Genomic DNA, 18,902 nt, shown 5'->3' with positions numbered 1-18,902 from the left:
GTGATATATAATAGCTAAATCAGAAACATTGAGATAAAGCACATATATCATGATATTTATATATGTAGCAAGAAACTGGCTTTCTTGTACTAAAAACTTAAGCAAAATATAAGGTAGGTATCTTGGCATTTATTGCGGTTAAGCTGATAAGTTGAAATTTGTAACAAATTTATAAATGAAGTGGTTAGAACTAGAAATAGGTACTCCCATCACCTACTTTGAAGGCTTTAAATGATAAACCAGTGTTGTCAGAAGGATGTTTCAATCACTTTCTTTTTATTTAATATGAGAAAATGACAAAAAGACAGTGGAAACAAATGGGCAGAAATATGATGCTTAACAGTAAAATTTCTGATCATGTCTTAGAATTAGAATCTCCGCAACCGTAAGCACAGATGGATTGGGATTGGAGGTGAAAATGAACCATTTAATTTGGCAGTATTAAAGTGATGCAGTGGTAAAACTGTTAGTTTATTAATTCAAACATAGAAAAAAAGGCTACTGAATATTCAACCAAACCCACTGTTTTCTTACTGTCGGTGATCATATACTCATGACCCCTGAATGTGGGTTCAATTAATCTACCAAAACCTTATTTACTTTAAACCAGCTTTCAGTCCAAAAAAGTTTGTAGCTAATATATTATATCCGGAATCATTGTAATAGAAATGAATTTATTAATTAATATGTAAATCAAAATTTGTGCATCTAAGAGACAGAGACAGTCACCTATCATAAGTGGACTGATTTCGGTGCAGAGGGCCAGAAGCATACGTGATTACAATTCACAAGGGATGTGGGACCTGCGGTCTTTGTTTACTTTATATAACATGTGCAGAGAAGATGCAATTTGGATTTTGACACTTTAACACTCTTTACTTTTGGTAACAAAGAGTCGTACGTTACAACAAAGAACGTTGGATGTCAACTTTCGGTTTCACTATTTATGATGATGAGGATGACGATGGTATTATTGCATTCTTATTTTTACCTTTTTTTTTTTTAAAATAAAATAAAATAAAATAAAAAGTTCATTTGCATTTAGGTTCTATATGATTTCTCTCTTTTACTAATAAATGAAACTTGGTCTGAGCCTCTGAGACAGGTAGGTGTTTTGAGGCATTTAAAACTGGTCATGAATGTTAGTTCATCATCATTGTTGACTTTCATAACATATAGCAATTAGAACCTACGGAGACATTCTTCGTACTTTATCCTCATCAAAATTCAAGCATTTCCTAGATTTTAACGAATTGAAATTGGAAATAAACAAATCTTTTTTTTTTTTTTCTCCTCATTCCATTCATTAGTTCATGTAAGCCTAGGTGAGGAACTCAATTAATTAATCAATCATCTAGGAAATACTTTCACACACACAAATAAATAAATTGGGCAGATCGGAGTCCTCCCACGTGAAATTCGGAAAAGGCGCACGTGCAAAAAGCACGGGTAAAGAAACAGTAGTGGATGAGAGACGAAAAAGAGACAAAATAGAGAGAGAAAGAGAGAGAGAGAGAGAGAGAGAGAGAGGCATTTGCACTTCCAAAGCAAAGACCAAACGCTTCATAGGAAGCTCCGCCTCAAATCAAAACCCATCCCATCATTTATAAAAATACCATTCAAATCCCTCCAAGCACAACCCATGTCGTCATTTTTCTCCTTTTGGTATCCTGCAGCCACCCAATGAACGGCCTCGTATGTGCCCCATGCACCCCCTCCCTCAACAACAGGAGACGTAACAGCACATCCTCTATCGCCGCCGCCAGCATCGGAGAAGACGACATGAACACGGGCATGCCGTCGTCGCCCAAGAAGCCCAAGCCCAAGCCAAAGCCCTCCTTCTTGACTTGGACGGCGGAGGATGTCGTCAACGTGGCGAGATTCCATTGGGTGCCCTGCATATTTGCCGTGGGGCTGTTGGTCTTCATGGGGGTTGAGTATACCATTCTCATGGTGCCCTCCACGTCGCCGCCTTTGGATCTGGGCTTCATTGCCACGCGTTCCCTGCATCGTCTCCTTTCCTCTTCCCCAACCCTCAACACCTTCCTAGCTTTTCTTAATACGGCAAGCACCCAACTAATCAATCTTCATTTTTTCAATATTGGGTTCCAGAGTTTTTGTTTTTATCTTCGAAAAGTATAACAATAACAATGACTCTGTTTTGGAATTTCTTTCCTGTCCACATTGCATTAGGTCATCAAAAATAAACAATTTTGTTTCGAAAAGTTTGATTCTTTTTAAGATCTATGATATGGATTTTACCTGTTTTTTTTTATTCTTTTTAAGATCTATGATATGGGTTTTGCATTTTTTTTTTTTTTTAACGATTTCAGGTGTTTGTGGGAATGCAAGCTGTTTATATACTGTGGGCATGGCTAATCGAAGGTCGACCAAGAGCCACAATCGCCGCTCTGTTCATGTTCACTTGCCGTGGCATTCTCGGTTCCTCCACGCAGCTTCCCTTGCCCCATGGATTTTTGGGGTCCGGAGTGGATTTCCCGGTGGGTAACGTGTCGTTTTTCTTGTTCTTTTCCGGTCACGTTGCCGGATCTTTGATAGCATCGCTGGACATGAGAAGGATGCAGAGGTTGGAATTGGCATGGAGTTTCGATTTGCTGAATGTGCTTCAGGGAGTGAGGCTGTTGGGTACCAGAGGTCATTATACGATAGATTTGGCTGTTGGAGTTGGTGCCGGGATTCTCTTTGATTTTCTTGCCGGAAAATACGAGGAAACCAAGAGAAAACCAAGCATTCTTGCTGCAGCTGCTACAACAACAATTGCTACTAAAGAGACTTTGTTTACGTAAACAGAAAAAAGTATTTGCCTAATGTAGAGGGACCAGTTAGGGATAGCCAGTGCTCCGAATTTGTTGAAAAGGAAATGAAAAAAATGCTATACATATTCGAAAGACAACAGTGAAAAAAAAAGAAAAATTGTATGGAATTGTATAGAAATTTGAGAGGTTAATGCGGTTGCTTTCACCGGCATTTTCCTTTTTACATTTTTATTGTACTTCTTTTTTGAAGAATTCTTTTGGTCAATCCGAGTTTTGAGTTTCTAATTTTAATGTGCGGAGCATGATATTATATGTTAATAGGAAATTAGAATTTAGATGGCTGTATTTCCACACGTTATTTTAAGTGAAAAAGGCAACTTTCTTGTTAATTGTTCAAGTACTTGTATTTTCTATAAACAAAACCAGCATTGAAATTGTGAATTAGCGGTTGGTCATGTTTTCAATCAGCGAAAGTTAAAAGGAAATTTCCAACAAATAAATGGAATGGTAATATCGTGGGAACTTCAAAGATCTTGACCTTTCAATTACAACGTTGCGTTTCTAGAAGTTGGTGATCAGGAAAGTTGTTTTTTGTGTCATTCAAGCATGTTAATTGTTTTGTAATATTCAATGATTAGACTCTTTTTTTTTTTTTTCCCCTGCTAAGAAAATGTTAAAGACTTAAGCAAGTTCAAATATTTCTCAGTTTGATTCTCTTGCAATTCTCATATAGGGTAAGACCTACCATTGTCCATTACCTATAATCATACCCATACTTAACAAAATCTACATATCGAGGCCCTTCTTTAATTCCCAGGAATAAGGATCGATAATTCGGGTTACCAAAACCTTAACAACATTTACAATCGAGGCCCTTAATGCATTTAAAAATGTACAGCCTTGCTCTGTCTGTTTCAGTTTTCTTCTGTTTACAGAAAATGATTTCAGGTGAGTGTGGAAATTCACGTTTGTGGGTCAACGAAAAATCCTTAGGTACAACTCTGAGCTCAATCCTCTCCTGTCAGTGGCCAACCAACCTAACCCAACTTGCAACATTTTATTTATTTATTTATTTTTGGGCTGTAAACCCAACTTCCGCTCTTTCACAACGTATATTCTCATTGCAAAATTGTAGCATTTATGAGCTTTACAAGAAAGAAACTGAGTGCCTACAAATCATCACATGTCATGATTAATGGCCAATTAGAGGATGGCTTATTAAACTACATACGTATTAAGTATATATATCTATATATATATATATATATATATATTTTATTTTTGATGAAAAAGTATATATTTATACAAAGAAATCCATCTCAGCACAGGCTCATTTACCATTTAATGTTTTTTTTAAAAAAAAAGGGAAGCAAGCAAGCTGTGCTTCGTAAAAAGATAAAGAGTAAGGTTGCTACAAACTTTGAATTTATGCATCTCTAAGAAGACAATTCTTTGTTGTAACAGAAAGGCAAGCCTTTTTCTGATGCTGACTTGGTGACTCTTTATGTGCAGTATTATTGATATATCATATAGAGCATGATGCTTAGTCCTCAGAATCTGTATCAATTAGGCAGGATCCGTCATCCACATTGGCAAGCGGGTTATAGAGTGGCGAACTTGGATCTGTGCATCCTACTACCAGATCAAGGTTACAGCGGTCTCCCTGCCATTGTGTACCCAAATCCATTCATTTTTCAAAACCAGTTTCTTACCATATGCCTAGTAGGCATAAAAGAGAATTAGATATGGTGGAAAGTGAAGAATTTAATCACTTACCCCTTCAAGTGATAAATTCCCAATCATAGCACATCTTGTGACCACGATGTTCGTGTCTGGAAAGATTGCTCTCTCACATGCACCATCTTTGCTCAATTCCTCTGTCAGGCCCTGTAATATTAGATCCATGGCACACTAATTACTCATGATAAAGGAATAATTTTGTATATTAACCTGAAGTTAGAAATACTTTTACTTCAAGATGGTTACTTTCAAAGAGAGAGCAAATGTCTAATTACCTCATTAAAGAATTCAATTGGTTTGTTTTGCCAAGCTCTAGGTACTTGAAATTGGAGTCTGTAAGGACCATCCCAATCAACCCCATTTGTGAATGAAAAGATCAAGTTCAAAGCTGCAAACAGATTAACAAAAAAATAAAAAAATAGAAGGATGAAAATTTTAATCATTGAAGAAATGAAAATAGAAATTTGCCAAATGGTGCTAACCATGCTTAGGAACGCATATTTGGATGCTATATATTGGGGAATCAGCTTTGCCTCGAACTTTTTTAAGCATGGCCCTTGGCTCGCCACCACACATAATAGGCTGATTAAAACCTCCTGCCAAGATTACAACCTAACGTGTCAATAAAAATTACCATTAATCGACTAATATAAGCCTATAGTATGTGAATAACAATTACCATTAAATGCAATCCCAAATTCATCATTTGGAACAAGATTATTTGCAGCTGGATTGTAGAAGATCCTTACTTTTTCTCCCTGCCAAAATTTTTTGAGTTTTTATACTATTAAAAGATCGCTGACTAACAAAACACAAAACAGTAAATTTTCAGCAGCAAAAAGCATAATAATGCCATACAGAAGTAGGAGGAAGACCGTTCATTGTTTTCCAGTATACAGGAGACCTTCCAAGTTCAAACATAGCCCATGTGGGAAGCGTGAATCTGGAAAATAAAGGTGTTACACGTTATGCACATGCTTTTTACCGAAAGAGAAACTAAATGTGTGTGTATATGCCTTTATACACAATGTTTCATACAATTTTAGTAAAGAATTAATGGAATAATTTGTTTTTTCTTGTTAGAAACAAAGAAAATGAATCTCATGCCGGAGTTTGGGATTGAAAATTATACTCTTTAATTTCCTCTGCAGGCGATGTTTCAACGGCTGCTGCAGCACTCACTTTCCCACTGATCTTGACAACTTTCTTCTTCTGTCTAAGACTGCTTGGCAATGATGATCCCTTAAAGTTGCTACCTACATTGGAATTAGTGATAGACATTCATCATACTTTGCCTCTCAATATTTGGCTAGGATTATACAAGCAATTCCATTTCTCAAAAACAAAAAATAAAAATGTAATCCCAACTTTGACATCATCTTTGAAAAAGATGTGGATTAGAGATATGGACTAAAACCAATTTTCCTAAACAATTAAAATCAATTCAAAACTTGCTTAAAACTCTAATTATATAGGAAATTAGCTGGGCAACCATTTACAGCTCAATACAATTCACCAGCAAAGTTAACTACTGTGTTTGTCGTGTACACCAACATATAGAAGATGCACACAACTTATTTTCCTCGTGTATTTACCTATTAAAAAAAAAAAAAAAACAAAAAACTCATTTTCGTCGTGCTCTTTTTCCCTTTTTTTTTATTTTTTATTTTTTTCCTTCTTTCTTTCTATTTTATATATATTTTTCATTTATAAGATGCTTCTTTAAGGAAGAGGATTAACTTCATTTCTTGACGTCGTGAAATTTTTAGCCGGAGGAAGATATAAAAAGGAAAAAAAAAATCAATAAAAAAGTGCCTTTAAAGCATCATTCTAATTGCCTGCTCTAGAAAGCAAGAAAAATAGAAAAGATTTAATTGCAAATACTTAATCATCGTTCAAGATTTCCCAATTCTGTAAATAGGACAGAGAACCATGTAAAAGAGATGAAAACACTGAAACAAGGATTAAAGAAAGAAACGCACCAAGAGAGCTTGACACTGGAGGAGCTATTTTATTTCTAGTTAAGGACCGCGTGGCCGAAAAGGGTTGCGCAGAAGACGCAAAGATTGACCCATTTGATGCCGCCATGAATCAACCAAAGAGAAAGCACAGAGAGTGAAAGAGAGGTCGGAGCTTCAAGTTGTCAAGTAGTCAGATATGGTTATAAAAGGGTCTTAAGAATCAACCACGAACACAAATTCTGAAACAAAAAATCTACTTTATATCACCATCTATGAACTGACAAAAAAACAAAAAAAAGAAAAAAATATCCAAATGGGATGTTATCTTAAATGATTAAAAATATCTGGATCTTATTGCTCCACTTTACATCCGAACACAACCCAAAAACCCAAACCCAACACCAACACCGCCTTATCTATAAACCCCTTTTGTTTGTTTTGTTATATATCCCTTTCTGCCCCCCCAAAAAACAAAAAATTCAAACAAATTGTAAAAAGCAATTTGACAATACTACAAGCCACAACTCTTCAGGAAGTACAAAACCCATTCCAATAAGTCTTAACCCCACAGAGGACTCTCTATCAGACACCCACCCATCTCACATAGGTTCCAACGCCCACAAAACTCACTGGCCACAAACCATTCCTCCTCTTCCATGGCTTTGATCACCTCAACACCAACCAATGTCAAACCACACAATTTTGTTCCTCTCCGCCGCATAATTCACCGGCTTGGACCCACTGTTGGCCCTCTCCGGCCGGTTCATCACCATTCCATTGTTCTGAATTTCGGTATCTATGGTTCGAATTCCAACAGAGTGTTGGTAAAAGCAAAGCTTTTCACCAATCTGGGTGCCAGTTCCAATAGAAAAGTAGCCGCAAATTGTAATGCTGCATTGACAGAAACCAGCGAGCCGGAGCCAGAGGCAGAGCAAATCAGAACCAAAAGAATTTTATTATCAGACGTGGTGGTGGAGCGGCCAAGGAACGTCTTTTCTGGGAGAAAATGGAACTCATTGGATGTGGGCACTGCCGGTGTAGTTTTGACAATGCATTTGCTTAGTGTTTTCGCACCATTCCAATTCAGTTGGGGTGCGCTTTGGGTGGCCGTGACGTTGTACGTTGTGACGGGTCTTTTCGGTATTACTCTGTCTTTTCATAGGCATCTTTCTCACCGGAGTTTCAAGCTCCCCAAGTGGCTTGAATACTTGTTTGCTTATTGTGGAGTTCAAGCACTGCAGGTTGGTGGAATTTCAATGCTAAAAGCTTTTAACTTTTGACATTCCTTTAAAAAAAAAAAAGAATATATATATATATATATATATTATGGTATTTGTTCTTGATGGTTTTTGTGACCTTTTTCATTTTTGTTTGAGGTTTACAGGGGAACCCAATTGATTGGGTGAGTACACACCGTTACCACCACCAGTTTTGTGATTCTGAAAGAGACCCACATAGCCCAGTTGAAGGTTTTTGGTTTAGTCATATGAGTTGGCTATTTGATACCAATTCGGTGATTGAGAGGGTATGGAATTCTCTCTTCCTGACTCTGTTTTTTATTCCTTTTGTGCAAAAAACCTACTCAGATTAATTTTTTTCTGCATCATTTAATGTGATACTTTGCAGTGTGGGGGACCGAACAATGTTGGGGATTTAGAAAAGCAGCCATTCTATAAGTTCATTCAGAATACTTATATTGTTCACCCAATTGCTCTTGGAGTCCTGCTATATGTCTTGGGAGGTTTTCCTTTCCTTGTATGGGGAATGGTAAGTATTCTCTTCTTTTTTCTTTTTTTTCTTTTTTTTTGGTTCAGGGTTATCCTATTAATTTCTAGTAAAGGAGAATTACCAGAATTAGGAACTTACAGGCCTAATATTGATGGTGATTACCAATTCAGTCTGTTCCATTACCAACCAAACCATTAATTAATTTTGTGGATCTAAAATTCATTATCCCATCCAAGTAACAAACATTTCCAGACTGTCTGGTAATTGAGCTTGTCATTCATAGTATGGAAATCTTATGTAATTTGAGTTCATATGTGTTTTTTTTTTTTTTTCCCCTTATTTTATTGTGATGTCTTTGTTCCATTTGTGGACGGTATCTGAACTTTTACAAATTGGATTTTTTTCTTTTTTTGATAAATTTTACAAATTGGAAGTTAGACGCATATATATTTGAGCTTCAAAACTCAATCCTGAAACTTACATTGATCCCTGAATTGCAATTCATAAAGAGCCATAAAAATTGAAATTACCATGGCAGGGTGTTAGGATTGCATGGGTATACCATATCACTTGGCTGGTTAACTCAGCTTGCCACGTTTGGGGGAACCAAGAATGGAACACGGGCGATCTATCAAGGAACAATTGGTAGAATTCCATAAATTAAAGCACCATTTTATAAAACTACTGCTCAAACTAATCTGGTTAACTATAAAGTTTATTCTTATAAAATCATGAACTTATTACAGGTGGGTGGCATTGCTTGCATTTGGAGAAGGTTGGCACAATAATCACCATGCATTTGAGTTCTCAGCTAGACATGGCTTAAAATGGTGGCAGCTTGACATGACTTGGTATGTAGTTAGATTTCTACAAGCTGTGGGATTGGCAACTGATGTGAAGGTACCAACTGAGGTTCAAAAGCAAAGAATGGCTTTCAACAATTGAGACTATGTGACTCAAATAGGATGTGAGACTGAGTGGGGTTATCTGGTTTAGGCTAAACTTAGCTCCTTCTTCATGACCATTAAACTTGTTAGTATGTTAATATGATTATATAATCCTTGATGGGAACTTGTTGTCAATAATACAAATTCTCCTGTATCCAAACAAAGTTTTAAATTGACCGTTTGCTGTGTGGCTGAAGATCCTAATGTTTCTCCGTCCAATAGTTACATATACCTTCCACGCCCATCAAAGTGGTCCTTCTTCTCCTGAGTTCGATGTGAGAAGTTGAACCTTGTAAGAAGGTGGTCGGTGGTGCTTCGAAGGCAATATTATATAGGGAAAATAGAACTACCCAAAGTTTGTAATTATTTATTAAATTTGACTGAGAATTGGTCAAAGAAGTTCAAGAAGGTAAGATATTCCTTATCTGCAATTCTTGACAATTGAGGTGGTTCACTTGCATTACTCTAAGCAATCTTTGTGACTGGTACATGATTCACATTAGAATTGTGGCATGTAAAATGTTGCAGAATGGCCTTGATACTTCTATACCAGACGAAATTTCATCTTAAAAATCATGGTCCGTGTGGTCCCTAGTCCTTGCCTTTCCTTGCGAGGGCCCGAGGCCCCTTTATCCTGTGTCTTCTTATTTATCCATTTTCCGATTGTTTTAATAGACTTCCATTAACTTATCATTACATAAAAAGCATAAAGGCCCAAAAACGCCTCCCTTCTTTGGTCTTGATGGTTGTGTGGTTGGTCCACATCATCGAGAACCAAGGTTCAAGGGTTGGTAGAGGAAGAGAAAGAAAGATTAGAAAAAATATAAGGTATTCCAAAATACCTTTGTTTTTAATAAAAAATTTAGTTGGTTTCTAAAATTTTTGGTTTTTCGGTAAATGCGTGTGCGAATAGAAGACAAAGGTTTCTTCTCATGGGTTTTATGTTTTTCTTTTGGTATATAAGTCTTTTATGGAATAACTTTTTTATGGGTTTTTCTTTATCCAAAAAAAGAGTCTTTTTATGGGTTTTGTTAGTGCACACCATCGTATATAAGCCACAAAAGACCTTTGTGAGAAGTGGTCCTTCTTCTGAGTGGTGAGTTCAATGTGAGAAGCTGAATCTCTTAAAAAGGTGGTCGGTGGTGCTTTGAGGCCAAATTATACAGCGAAGATGGAACAACGCTAAGTTTGTAATTACTATTAAATTTGACTGAAAACTGGTCAAGAATTTTTAAAAGGTAAACTTATCTATATCTGCAATTGTTGACAATAGAGGTGGTTGTGCTTGCATTAGTCAAGTAATCATTCTGAGTGGCACATGATTCACATCAGAATTGTGGATGAATGGCATGTAAAATTTGGAATTTCCTTGATGCTTATATTATACATGAAATTTCCTTCTTAAAATCGTGGTCTGTGAGGTCCTCACCTCACTCTTCTTTTGAGGCCCCTAATTCTTCTGTCTTTCTTGTGTCTTTATTTTCCGCCACTATGAGAATTTCATTTCTTTAAATAGAAAGCATAAAGGCCAAATGCCACCAACCCTCTTTGGTCATGATGGTTAAGTTTGGTTAGTTCCACATCATCAAGATCAAAGGTTCAAGTGTTGGTAGAGAGAGAGAAGAAGAGAGAGAACAAATAAAATTGATGAGGTATTCTAAAATACCTTGGTTTTTTATTAAAAAAGAATTATTTTTTTAACCAAAAAAAAAAAAAGAAAAAGAAGAAGTTTGTTTCTAAAAGTTTTAGGTTTTCGGTATATGTGTGTGAATAGAAGACAAAGGTTTCTTCCCATGGTATATGTGTATATATATATATTTATATATATTGTTTTTGGAGGTTCTTTTATGGTTTTATATTACCCCAAAAAAAAGAAGACTTTTTTTCGAAATCCGGTAGTGCACACCATCGTAGGTTCTTGGATTTCATATATAAGCCCTTTGTCTACAACGGTGGACTAAGAGCAACTAACCATTAAGAAATAACTTAATTAAAAAAAAAAAAATCATAAATTTATAAATCATGGATAAGAGAGAGATAGATCGATACATCAAACGGTCGATGATTAAGGTCTTCAATCAGCGATAGATAGAGCGAAAATGGGCCGAAGGTGACCCACTAATGGGTGATTTTGGTTTCCTCTCCTCAATGAGCACAAATGGGCCCATACCTGGCTAATGTTTCTGGCCCTAGATCATATGGACGTCCTAAGTTTTAAGCTCCGGGTGAGTCATGAGCCTTAATGACAAAAGCCTACATTTTGGAGAGGACCCAAAAAAAAAAAAAAAAAAAACTACGTTTAATTAAAAATATAAGAGCAATAATGAAGTCATTGGTGACATCATTATGGAAATATAGACACAGCTTGACTTAGATTTAGTTCACGATCCCAAGCCATCACAAAGTTGTTTTTACTTGCCAAAAATTCAAAATTATGCTATATACACCATATCCATATATTTTATCATTAATTTCAGACTTCTACCTCATTTCGTTGAGTATGTCTATTTTGAATTAACAACCTATCAACTATAAGGAAAAAAATGTATAAATTTTTATGTACAACTGTTAGATAAAAATGTACGCAAGATTATTATTAAGAAAATTAATACTACTGGAGTTCCATATACGTACTAGCTTGTAATTGCCGTGTCATTATTATTATTATTTTGTTTTGGTGAAAATGTCATTGTTACTGTTATTATTATTATTATTCTGTAAATATTGTATGCTTACTTGGTGAGACTAAAGAAATCAATCAGCTTTTTTAGCGAAAAAGGAAAATAAAGAAATTAAAAAAAAAATTCAATCAGCCGCATAATGATTCCCAAGACGGCATGATCATGGAGTTGGGTAAGGAGGAGGGAGGAGGGTCAAATGTGGTCCATGAATTTGACTAAGAAAATGTAAAAAAGGTATGGGATGGATGAGCAAGCAAGAGCGGTTTAATCTGTGACTGATTTGTGATTGGTGAAGCTGGGATCCAATTGAATAAAGTGAGAGTTGTAAGCCGATATTTACTGGGTAAGTAGCAGTAATGTCAATTTATGGCACTGACAGTGACATGTCTCTCTATACGGATAAAAAAAACAAAGAGCACTAATTCATCTTTAAAGCTGTGTTTCAAATCTCTGATCACCAAAATCTCCACAGCAAAAAGTAGATCTCATTTGCATTCAAAACTTACAACCAGCCACTTTTTTTTTTTCCTTTTTTTTTTTTTCATATGAAAATAAAAGTAAAAATAAAAATAAAAATTTAACTCTTAACTCTACAAATAACGACAGGTGGATAGATCACAGTGGCACGCATTAACCATTCTCTATTTTCTTCATCTTCCTCCTCTATAAATACACAAAGAAAGTACTACTACTACTACTGGCAGTTAGGGATTACGTAGCTATAGCTTGGTTTTGAGCATAAAACCTGAAATAAACACAGGGTGGTAGTTTAATGGTACTCCTGAAATAAAACCTGACATTGGTTTTAATTTTGCATTGGGTACCTAATTCCAGCAGACAATGCTCTTTGCTGCTCTATCTGCATCAATGAGCAATAATCGTTAGCCTTCAATGGGTGCATCAATAACGTGGAACCCAAATGAATGTCTATTTTCATTTTTTTTAAATTTTTTATTACCTGGAATAGTTCATGCAATTTGTTCTTCAAGTAGCAATATTCATGTTCTAGCAGCTCCAAAGCTCGCAAACACCTGGAAAATTGGAAATTATCAACCGAAAAGACCAGTCACATCAGATACTATATAATATGTAGCTAGCAACAAACGTTTGTGCAATGGGTACTAGTGTGTGTGTGTGTGTGTGTATATATATAATTTTCTAAAAAATGCACCAGTTCTGTATTATAAGAGAGCATGCCACCAATTTATTGTCCACAATAAATAGGTGGCCCGCTTTTTATAGTACAAGATTAATGAGCTATATTATACATGTGTGAATGAATGTGCGTGTATGTGTGAAAGGAAGAAAGAAAGCATGACACGAGGATTGAGGAGGAAAAGGGGGAGGCACGCACCCTGCACGGTTATTCTGCTCGGAAGCGGCTCGAAAGGCAACGCAAACGTTTCTGACTCTCTTGGCACCAATGCTTGAGCTGCTTCCCATCAACTGATTCAAATGGATTCCCATTTTCTTGTAATCCGACAACTCCGTATCCAACCTGTATATAATTGTATATCACCCTCAAATTTTCACTGCCTCTCATTCTTCACCAAATTTAAATCCCCACATTAACATAATATATATATATATATATATATTAAACCTAGCTAACTGGCAAATGATATTCATTTCATTTCACAATCAGCAGACCATAGTTATTTATATATACATATTTAAATCAGAGAAAAAAAGAAAGGAAGAAAAACTCACAGTAATGCTCTGAGGTTTCTTAAGAGCTTCTCGGACTCATGAAAGTAGATGTTGACAACTTCCGACACGAAGTTGGGAGAGCTTTCATCTTGAAGCTGCTGAAGCTGCAAGAACTGCTCGTCCAATACTCCCTGATCAATAAACACCCCCAACCAACATTATTATTTTAATTGATAAATAACTCAAAAGGCAAATAATAAGGAAGGAAATGTAAATAGAAAGCAAACAAGGGAGCGAATTAAACAAAGAAAATGACAGACCTGGTGAAAGAGAAGGGCGAGCAAACGGTTCATATCGGCCCGCAACCGATCCGCACCCAGCCCCAGCATCCACACTGGCAGACCCGTCTTGGCTGTTCACTTCCTCAACCAACCTACCTAAGTTAGTCGTCGTCGTCGTCGTCGTATTTCAGGGGGTTTTAGGGTTTTTGGTCGTCGTCCTTGTTGCTGTTTTTTGTCTCTGGTAGAGTAGAGCGGGAAATACCACCTGGGATTTAAAGGGCCTCGGTGATGTGATGTGGACCCCACCCAGCACAGAATATTATTATACTTTTGCAATATTAAAAAAAAAATTAAAAAAAGAAAAAGGTCATTTACTTATTTTTATTTCAAACGGCTAAACAGACTAATACCAAGTTTATGTTTATCGGATAAGAGTCATCATAGTGATAGCACACGTACGAACGCGCTGACCATTGACATTGATCCAGCCAGCCGATGAGTATTTCCGTAATTTTAGTCTTATGGGCCTTATTTTCCATCCGTATTGATTACGCGCCGCCAGAGAGAGTGGAATAGTCGAGAGTGTTCGTGTGGAACGAGGTGAATGTGGGGCATCAACCGGACCAACCTAAAAAGCATAAAAAATACCCACGGTAGAGGGGAGGGGCGGTGAGGTGAGGTAAGGGGGGTGGTGACCTGTTGTCCCCGTAACCGGTCACCTCACCTCGCGTGCTGTCTGTTGTGGCAGGTTGATGCGGCGTTGAGACATCACTCCCACCCGACAACTGCCTGCAGCCGGTAATTTGTCAGTCATCCTCACCACTCTAAAACACCCATTCCCATATACAATAGAAAATTTAAAAAAATTAAAAAATACTCCTCCTTTTCGCATTAAATTATTTTTTTTTTTTTTACCGTTGTTTATTTTATAATGCTTCGAAAAAACATACCGTTCCAGTTCCTTGGGTTTGTTTTTTTTTTTTTCCTCTGACTTTTCTTCCATCACTTTCTTGAAAAAAATGTAATAAGGTGGTGTTAGTGTTTGGTTTTAAACTTTTTTTTTTCCTTTTTTTAACTAAAGAATGCATTGAAGTCTGTGAGATGGGAGGCGAAGCATAAGCGCCCGGTAAACAAGGCTGTGACAGCTGGTGGTGAAAATTTGAGGGTTACTGGGGACACGTGGCGAAGCGGGTGGTGCTTTAGTTTGTCTGTATGTGTGGTGTTGGGCAATGAATGAATGGATGGGCTACTGAAAAGAGGAATTCATAAGAGCATGATGAAACAGAGGATGAAGGGACTTTTCAAAAGGTATGGTGATGGCTAATTGGGTCTTGGGCCCCTGTCAGGGTATGAAGCACTAAATTATACGCCACCATTTTTTTACTATTTTTTTCTTTAATTTACTCCAGAGGAATAGTTATCCTGGTTCCAATTTGGGTAAGGGAATGACTTCTAATTCTCTTTTTCTGCGTCCTTTTTGTTTTGGATAATTATTACAAACCCTTTTGTGGATAATTGCTATTTGCTAACATTTCTATCAACAAATTTAGATAATTTCACTTTTTTTTTTTTTTTTTTGTATAACCTCGTACGTAATGAGCTTTTACTGAAATATATTTACCAAACTACCAACGACACTAATAATACTATAATTAGTATTACCACATAAATTAAGAAAGTCCTAAAATTTTAATTACCAAATCATCATCTCAAAGGATTCAAATTTTTTCAAAATGGACATTTAGAAAACAAGAATGAAAAGAGATAGAGCATCCATGATGCTCATCCATCCAAAACTCATAATTAGCAGGATATAAAAAATTACCTATAATATTATTCTACCGTACCAAAATGTGCACGAAGCCTCCTAAACTAGATTATGGGGTGTTGGTAATTGTTTAATCACTGTTTTCCAAAGCATGTTAATTTGTTAATGAATATTATTACCTCGGCTTGCTCGCTTGAAAAGCATGCTTTGTACTGACGTAAACAAGCTCCATTATCTCTATTATTCCATGAATAGTATCGCTTTATTCTTCCATAATATTATACCTCCAAAGGCAGATTTTAATTACTTCCAATGATAACTCCTGTGCATATATATGTTTTTGACTATTCATATAAATATTCGTTACAATTAATAAAAATAAAAATCCTAAATATTTCAGAACAAAACAGTAACATAAACAATATTAAATAGTCTCTTGTGAATACTTTCTTTGGAATGAAGATAAAAATTAATACGACTGCAAGAAACTTTTTATGCGCTTTTATATATACAAGTGCTAGCATTTAATAACCACACAGACATTGTAATTAAGTAAAAAGTAATGTAATGTACCACAATAAAAAAGTAAAAAGTAATGAAGCAAAAGAGGAATTAATTACATAAAATTAATAAATAAATAATTGCGAAGCATGCTTTGTGTTGACGTAAGCAGAGTGTTGGGGAAAGGAAATGTGAATTAACGGTTGTTTCAAGGAAGCACTTTTGAGAGGGTTAATTATTAATCAAGCTTTTTGTGCTCCTCCCGTGCTTATGTACTATAGCCATTACATATGCATTCATAAACAAATCATTAAATTATAAGTCTTCCGGCTTTGAAATTCCAAATGTAGGGAGAATGTTCCCTAATTGCTTTTAGACCCCTAAAGTTGAAAGACTGCCACTCATTTTTATCTACTGCTTAAATTACAAAGACCCTGTATGGGGTAAAATTATATAGAGATAACCGTTGGTTGCTCGATATAGGCCTTTAAGTTAATTATTTTGTTTTTCTATTAATTTTCTAATCAGATTGCTGAAACAAGCATACATAGTTTGGATTTGGATTTGGATTTGGATTGTATGGGCTCATCATCTTGTTAAACAGTTGAAATATGGGATTGGATAATACAAAAAATCGGAGGATCGATCAATGTTATCCCTTTGCCAAAAGTATAAGATACATTGATTTCACTTTGACAAATTAAACCCATAAAATGTTCCTTCAATTACTCTATGGTTTGAAGACTATCAGTATAGATGAGCTTATCTAAATATAGCTACAATTTCTGATTCGCTGTGAGGAAAAATAAAACAGGCGGAGAGAGAGAGAGAGAGAGAGAGAGAGAGAGAGTTGCCAAAATTCTGTCACGCAACCTTTGAATTATTTAGGCTAGGAGGTTAGAGTACTTTATTATGGTTATAAAGTTGTAAAAACAAAGGTATTTTATAATACCTTATATGAGTCGTACCATTAATCATCATCATCATCATCATCAATCCATCATCATCCTCACCAGCTCTCGAACACTGCATCTGGTGGTTTGGTCGAATTTCACAACCACTAAACCACAGAAGAGGCAGTGGCTTGTGGAGAATTACAAACCTATTTACTTGCAGACACGAAATTGGGCTTTCTGAATTTTATGGGTTGTGTTCTATAGTTGTATGAGACATTTGAGATGGACTTTGAACCACAAAATAAATGTCCTACACTGAAAGTCGGAGCCAAGGCCCAAGTAGCTTAGTCGGTGATGTATTGTGATTAAAAGATACAAAATTAATGCTGGAGTAAACAGAGAGTAGAGAGTTTTATAAAACTCGACCGCGGCAACTGCAGTGTGAAAACTTTCAATCTGTAGACTTGGATGTATTATGGTCAAAGAATCGAGAAAGAAGAGGGGAATCGATTTGGTCCCATAAAAGCCCAGCAACATATGGTCCATCACCAACCGTCCACTTTCAACCAGACTGTCAGATTCAAATTATATGTATATTCAACATCGGTTGGCTAATGGCTAACGATTGCATATCACCTTCCACACCTTTCCTACAAGCATATTTGTTTGCTTTGCACCGTTGGCGGTGATTTGCCACTCTATACATCTTCCCTGCTTTTATTTATTTTTATGTACTACTTTTTTTAGCTAATTAATTAATACCAAAATAAAATATCGTATAATCTGTGCGTTCCGTTTTAATAATATTATCAATAAATAATGTACTTTGCTCAAAGCATTTTTCCCAACAGAGAAACACGTTTTCCATGCTTCTATAATATATAAATAATAAATGATACTTTAGTTTGTAGAAAAAAAAACTGAGATTGTTCTTTGGTGTGTGTATATATATATATATTTATTTATTTAACAATGTATAGCATCTTTTTGACTAGATATATAATTAAGAATTTATCTTGATAAACATGCAGTACATATTCCGTATCAAACTAAAATATTATTGAATTTTGGGTGGTTAATTGTTATAAAAGAGAGTATATATGCTACTTCTAAAACTGTTAAAAAAATATAAATAAAATAAAAAACTCACCTTCTATTAGTTTACGTTTTTTGAATCAGTGGTAATTCAATAATTAATATGGTATCAGAGCTAGAAATCCAAAAAATTTAGGTCATTTTTTGAATCAGTGGTAATTTAACAATCAATATGGTATCAGAGTTAGAGATCTAAAAAGTTTAGATCGTACCTAAAATAGCTATTTGTAGCGATTTTTTTCCTCAAAGACTGTCTTTAGTCTCCTAAGAAGGTATTTATCTTCTTTTTCAATTATTTGTCAATTTGTACCCATAAAAAATTGTGGATTTTTCAATGGCTAATTTTGCATTGAAATTTTTGTGATCCTTTAGCCTTGAGATTGTCAATTAGAGAGCCATGTGAAGCAGTTGGGTTTTCACTTGCATGGATACTAAAAGAGCTTGAAGAAACTCAAACAACTTCACCTAAAAATAAAATAAGCCTTTATATATGAGAGGAAAAAAAAAATCCAAAAAAAGCAGGTCTACATGTGAAGGAGAATATTAGAAAAAAATACCTACATGCAAGGAAGAATATTAGAAAAAAATATATATAAATAAAATGGAGTGTTAGAAAAAAAATATATAAATGAAATTTTTTAAATCATTGGTAATTCATTTATATTTTTTTCTAATACTCCCCTTCACATGTAAGTCTACATCTTTTTAGGTTTTTTTTTTATATTTACAAGTAATTTTTTTTTTGGAATCTATTTCTATTTTTTTTAAATTTTTTTTTTTTTATTGAGTGTTAAATTCAGGATCTCTTATATGTTGACTCTCATAATAAAAGTGAAAATTTCATTTTATTTATGGGCTTTTCAAAACTGTTAAAAAA

At 35.4% G+C, this 18,902-nt stretch overlaps 4 protein-coding genes across 5 annotated transcripts; 2 read left to right on the top strand and 2 right to left on the bottom strand.

The window, feature by feature from the left end:
- The first annotated feature begins 1,364 nt into the window (after positions 1-1,364).
- LOC107407493 (phosphatidylcholine:diacylglycerol cholinephosphotransferase 1) lies at positions 1,365-3,068 on the top strand. Its single transcript, XM_016014782.4, has 2 exons — positions 1,365-2,064; positions 2,334-3,068. The coding sequence occupies exons 1-2, from the start codon at positions 1,684-1,686 to the stop codon at positions 2,805-2,807; spliced, it is 855 nt and encodes a 284-aa protein (XP_015870268.2). The 5' UTR covers positions 1,365-1,683; the 3' UTR covers positions 2,808-3,068.
- A 941-nt stretch (positions 3,069-4,009) lies between these two features.
- LOC107407915 (protein POST-ILLUMINATION CHLOROPHYLL FLUORESCENCE INCREASE, chloroplastic) lies at positions 4,010-6,741 on the bottom strand. Its single transcript, XM_016015254.4, has 8 exons — positions 6,500-6,741; positions 5,650-5,773; positions 5,376-5,460; positions 5,197-5,275; positions 5,000-5,113; positions 4,793-4,905; positions 4,554-4,664; positions 4,010-4,440 (listed from the first exon to the last, which is right to left on the bottom strand). The coding sequence occupies exons 1-8, from the start codon at positions 6,603-6,605 to the stop codon at positions 4,321-4,323; spliced, it is 852 nt and encodes a 283-aa protein (XP_015870740.2). The 5' UTR covers positions 6,606-6,741; the 3' UTR covers positions 4,010-4,320.
- Positions 6,742-6,893: 152 nt separating this feature from the next.
- On the top strand, positions 6,894-10,037 carry LOC107407905 (palmitoyl-monogalactosyldiacylglycerol delta-7 desaturase, chloroplastic). Its single transcript, XM_016015243.4, has 5 exons — positions 6,894-7,719; positions 7,863-8,003; positions 8,105-8,245; positions 8,745-8,851; positions 8,953-10,037. The coding sequence occupies exons 1-5, from the start codon at positions 7,135-7,137 to the stop codon at positions 9,149-9,151; spliced, it is 1,173 nt and encodes a 390-aa protein (XP_015870729.2). The 5' UTR covers positions 6,894-7,134; the 3' UTR covers positions 9,152-10,037.
- A 2,262-nt stretch (positions 10,038-12,299) lies between these two features.
- On the bottom strand, positions 12,300-15,299 carry LOC107407617 (pseudo histidine-containing phosphotransfer protein 6). Of its 2 annotated transcripts, XM_025069027.3 has the most exons (6): positions 13,805-15,299; positions 13,545-13,675; positions 13,189-13,332; positions 12,793-12,865; positions 12,659-12,693; positions 12,300-12,579 (listed from the first exon to the last, which is right to left on the bottom strand). In XM_025069027.3, the coding sequence occupies exons 1-6, from the start codon at positions 13,871-13,873 to the stop codon at positions 12,546-12,548; spliced, it is 486 nt and encodes a 161-aa protein (XP_024924795.3). In that variant the 5' UTR covers positions 13,874-15,299; the 3' UTR covers positions 12,300-12,545. The 2 variants fall into 2 exon arrangements, with proteins under 2 accessions (XP_024924795.3, XP_015870408.3); XM_016014922.4 differs by having other exon boundaries at positions 12,300-12,693; positions 13,805-15,290.
- Between the last annotated feature and the right edge of the window lie 3,603 nt (positions 15,300-18,902).

This window comes from Ziziphus jujuba, chromosome 1 (genome assembly GCF_031755915.1).
Source record: "Ziziphus jujuba cultivar Dongzao chromosome 1, ASM3175591v1".
In the NCBI taxonomy this organism is placed as follows: Eukaryota; Viridiplantae; Streptophyta; class Magnoliopsida; order Rosales; family Rhamnaceae; genus Ziziphus; species Ziziphus jujuba.
The sequence above is the reverse complement of the archived record's forward strand: the minus strand, read 5'-3'. Positions and strand labels throughout refer to the sequence as shown.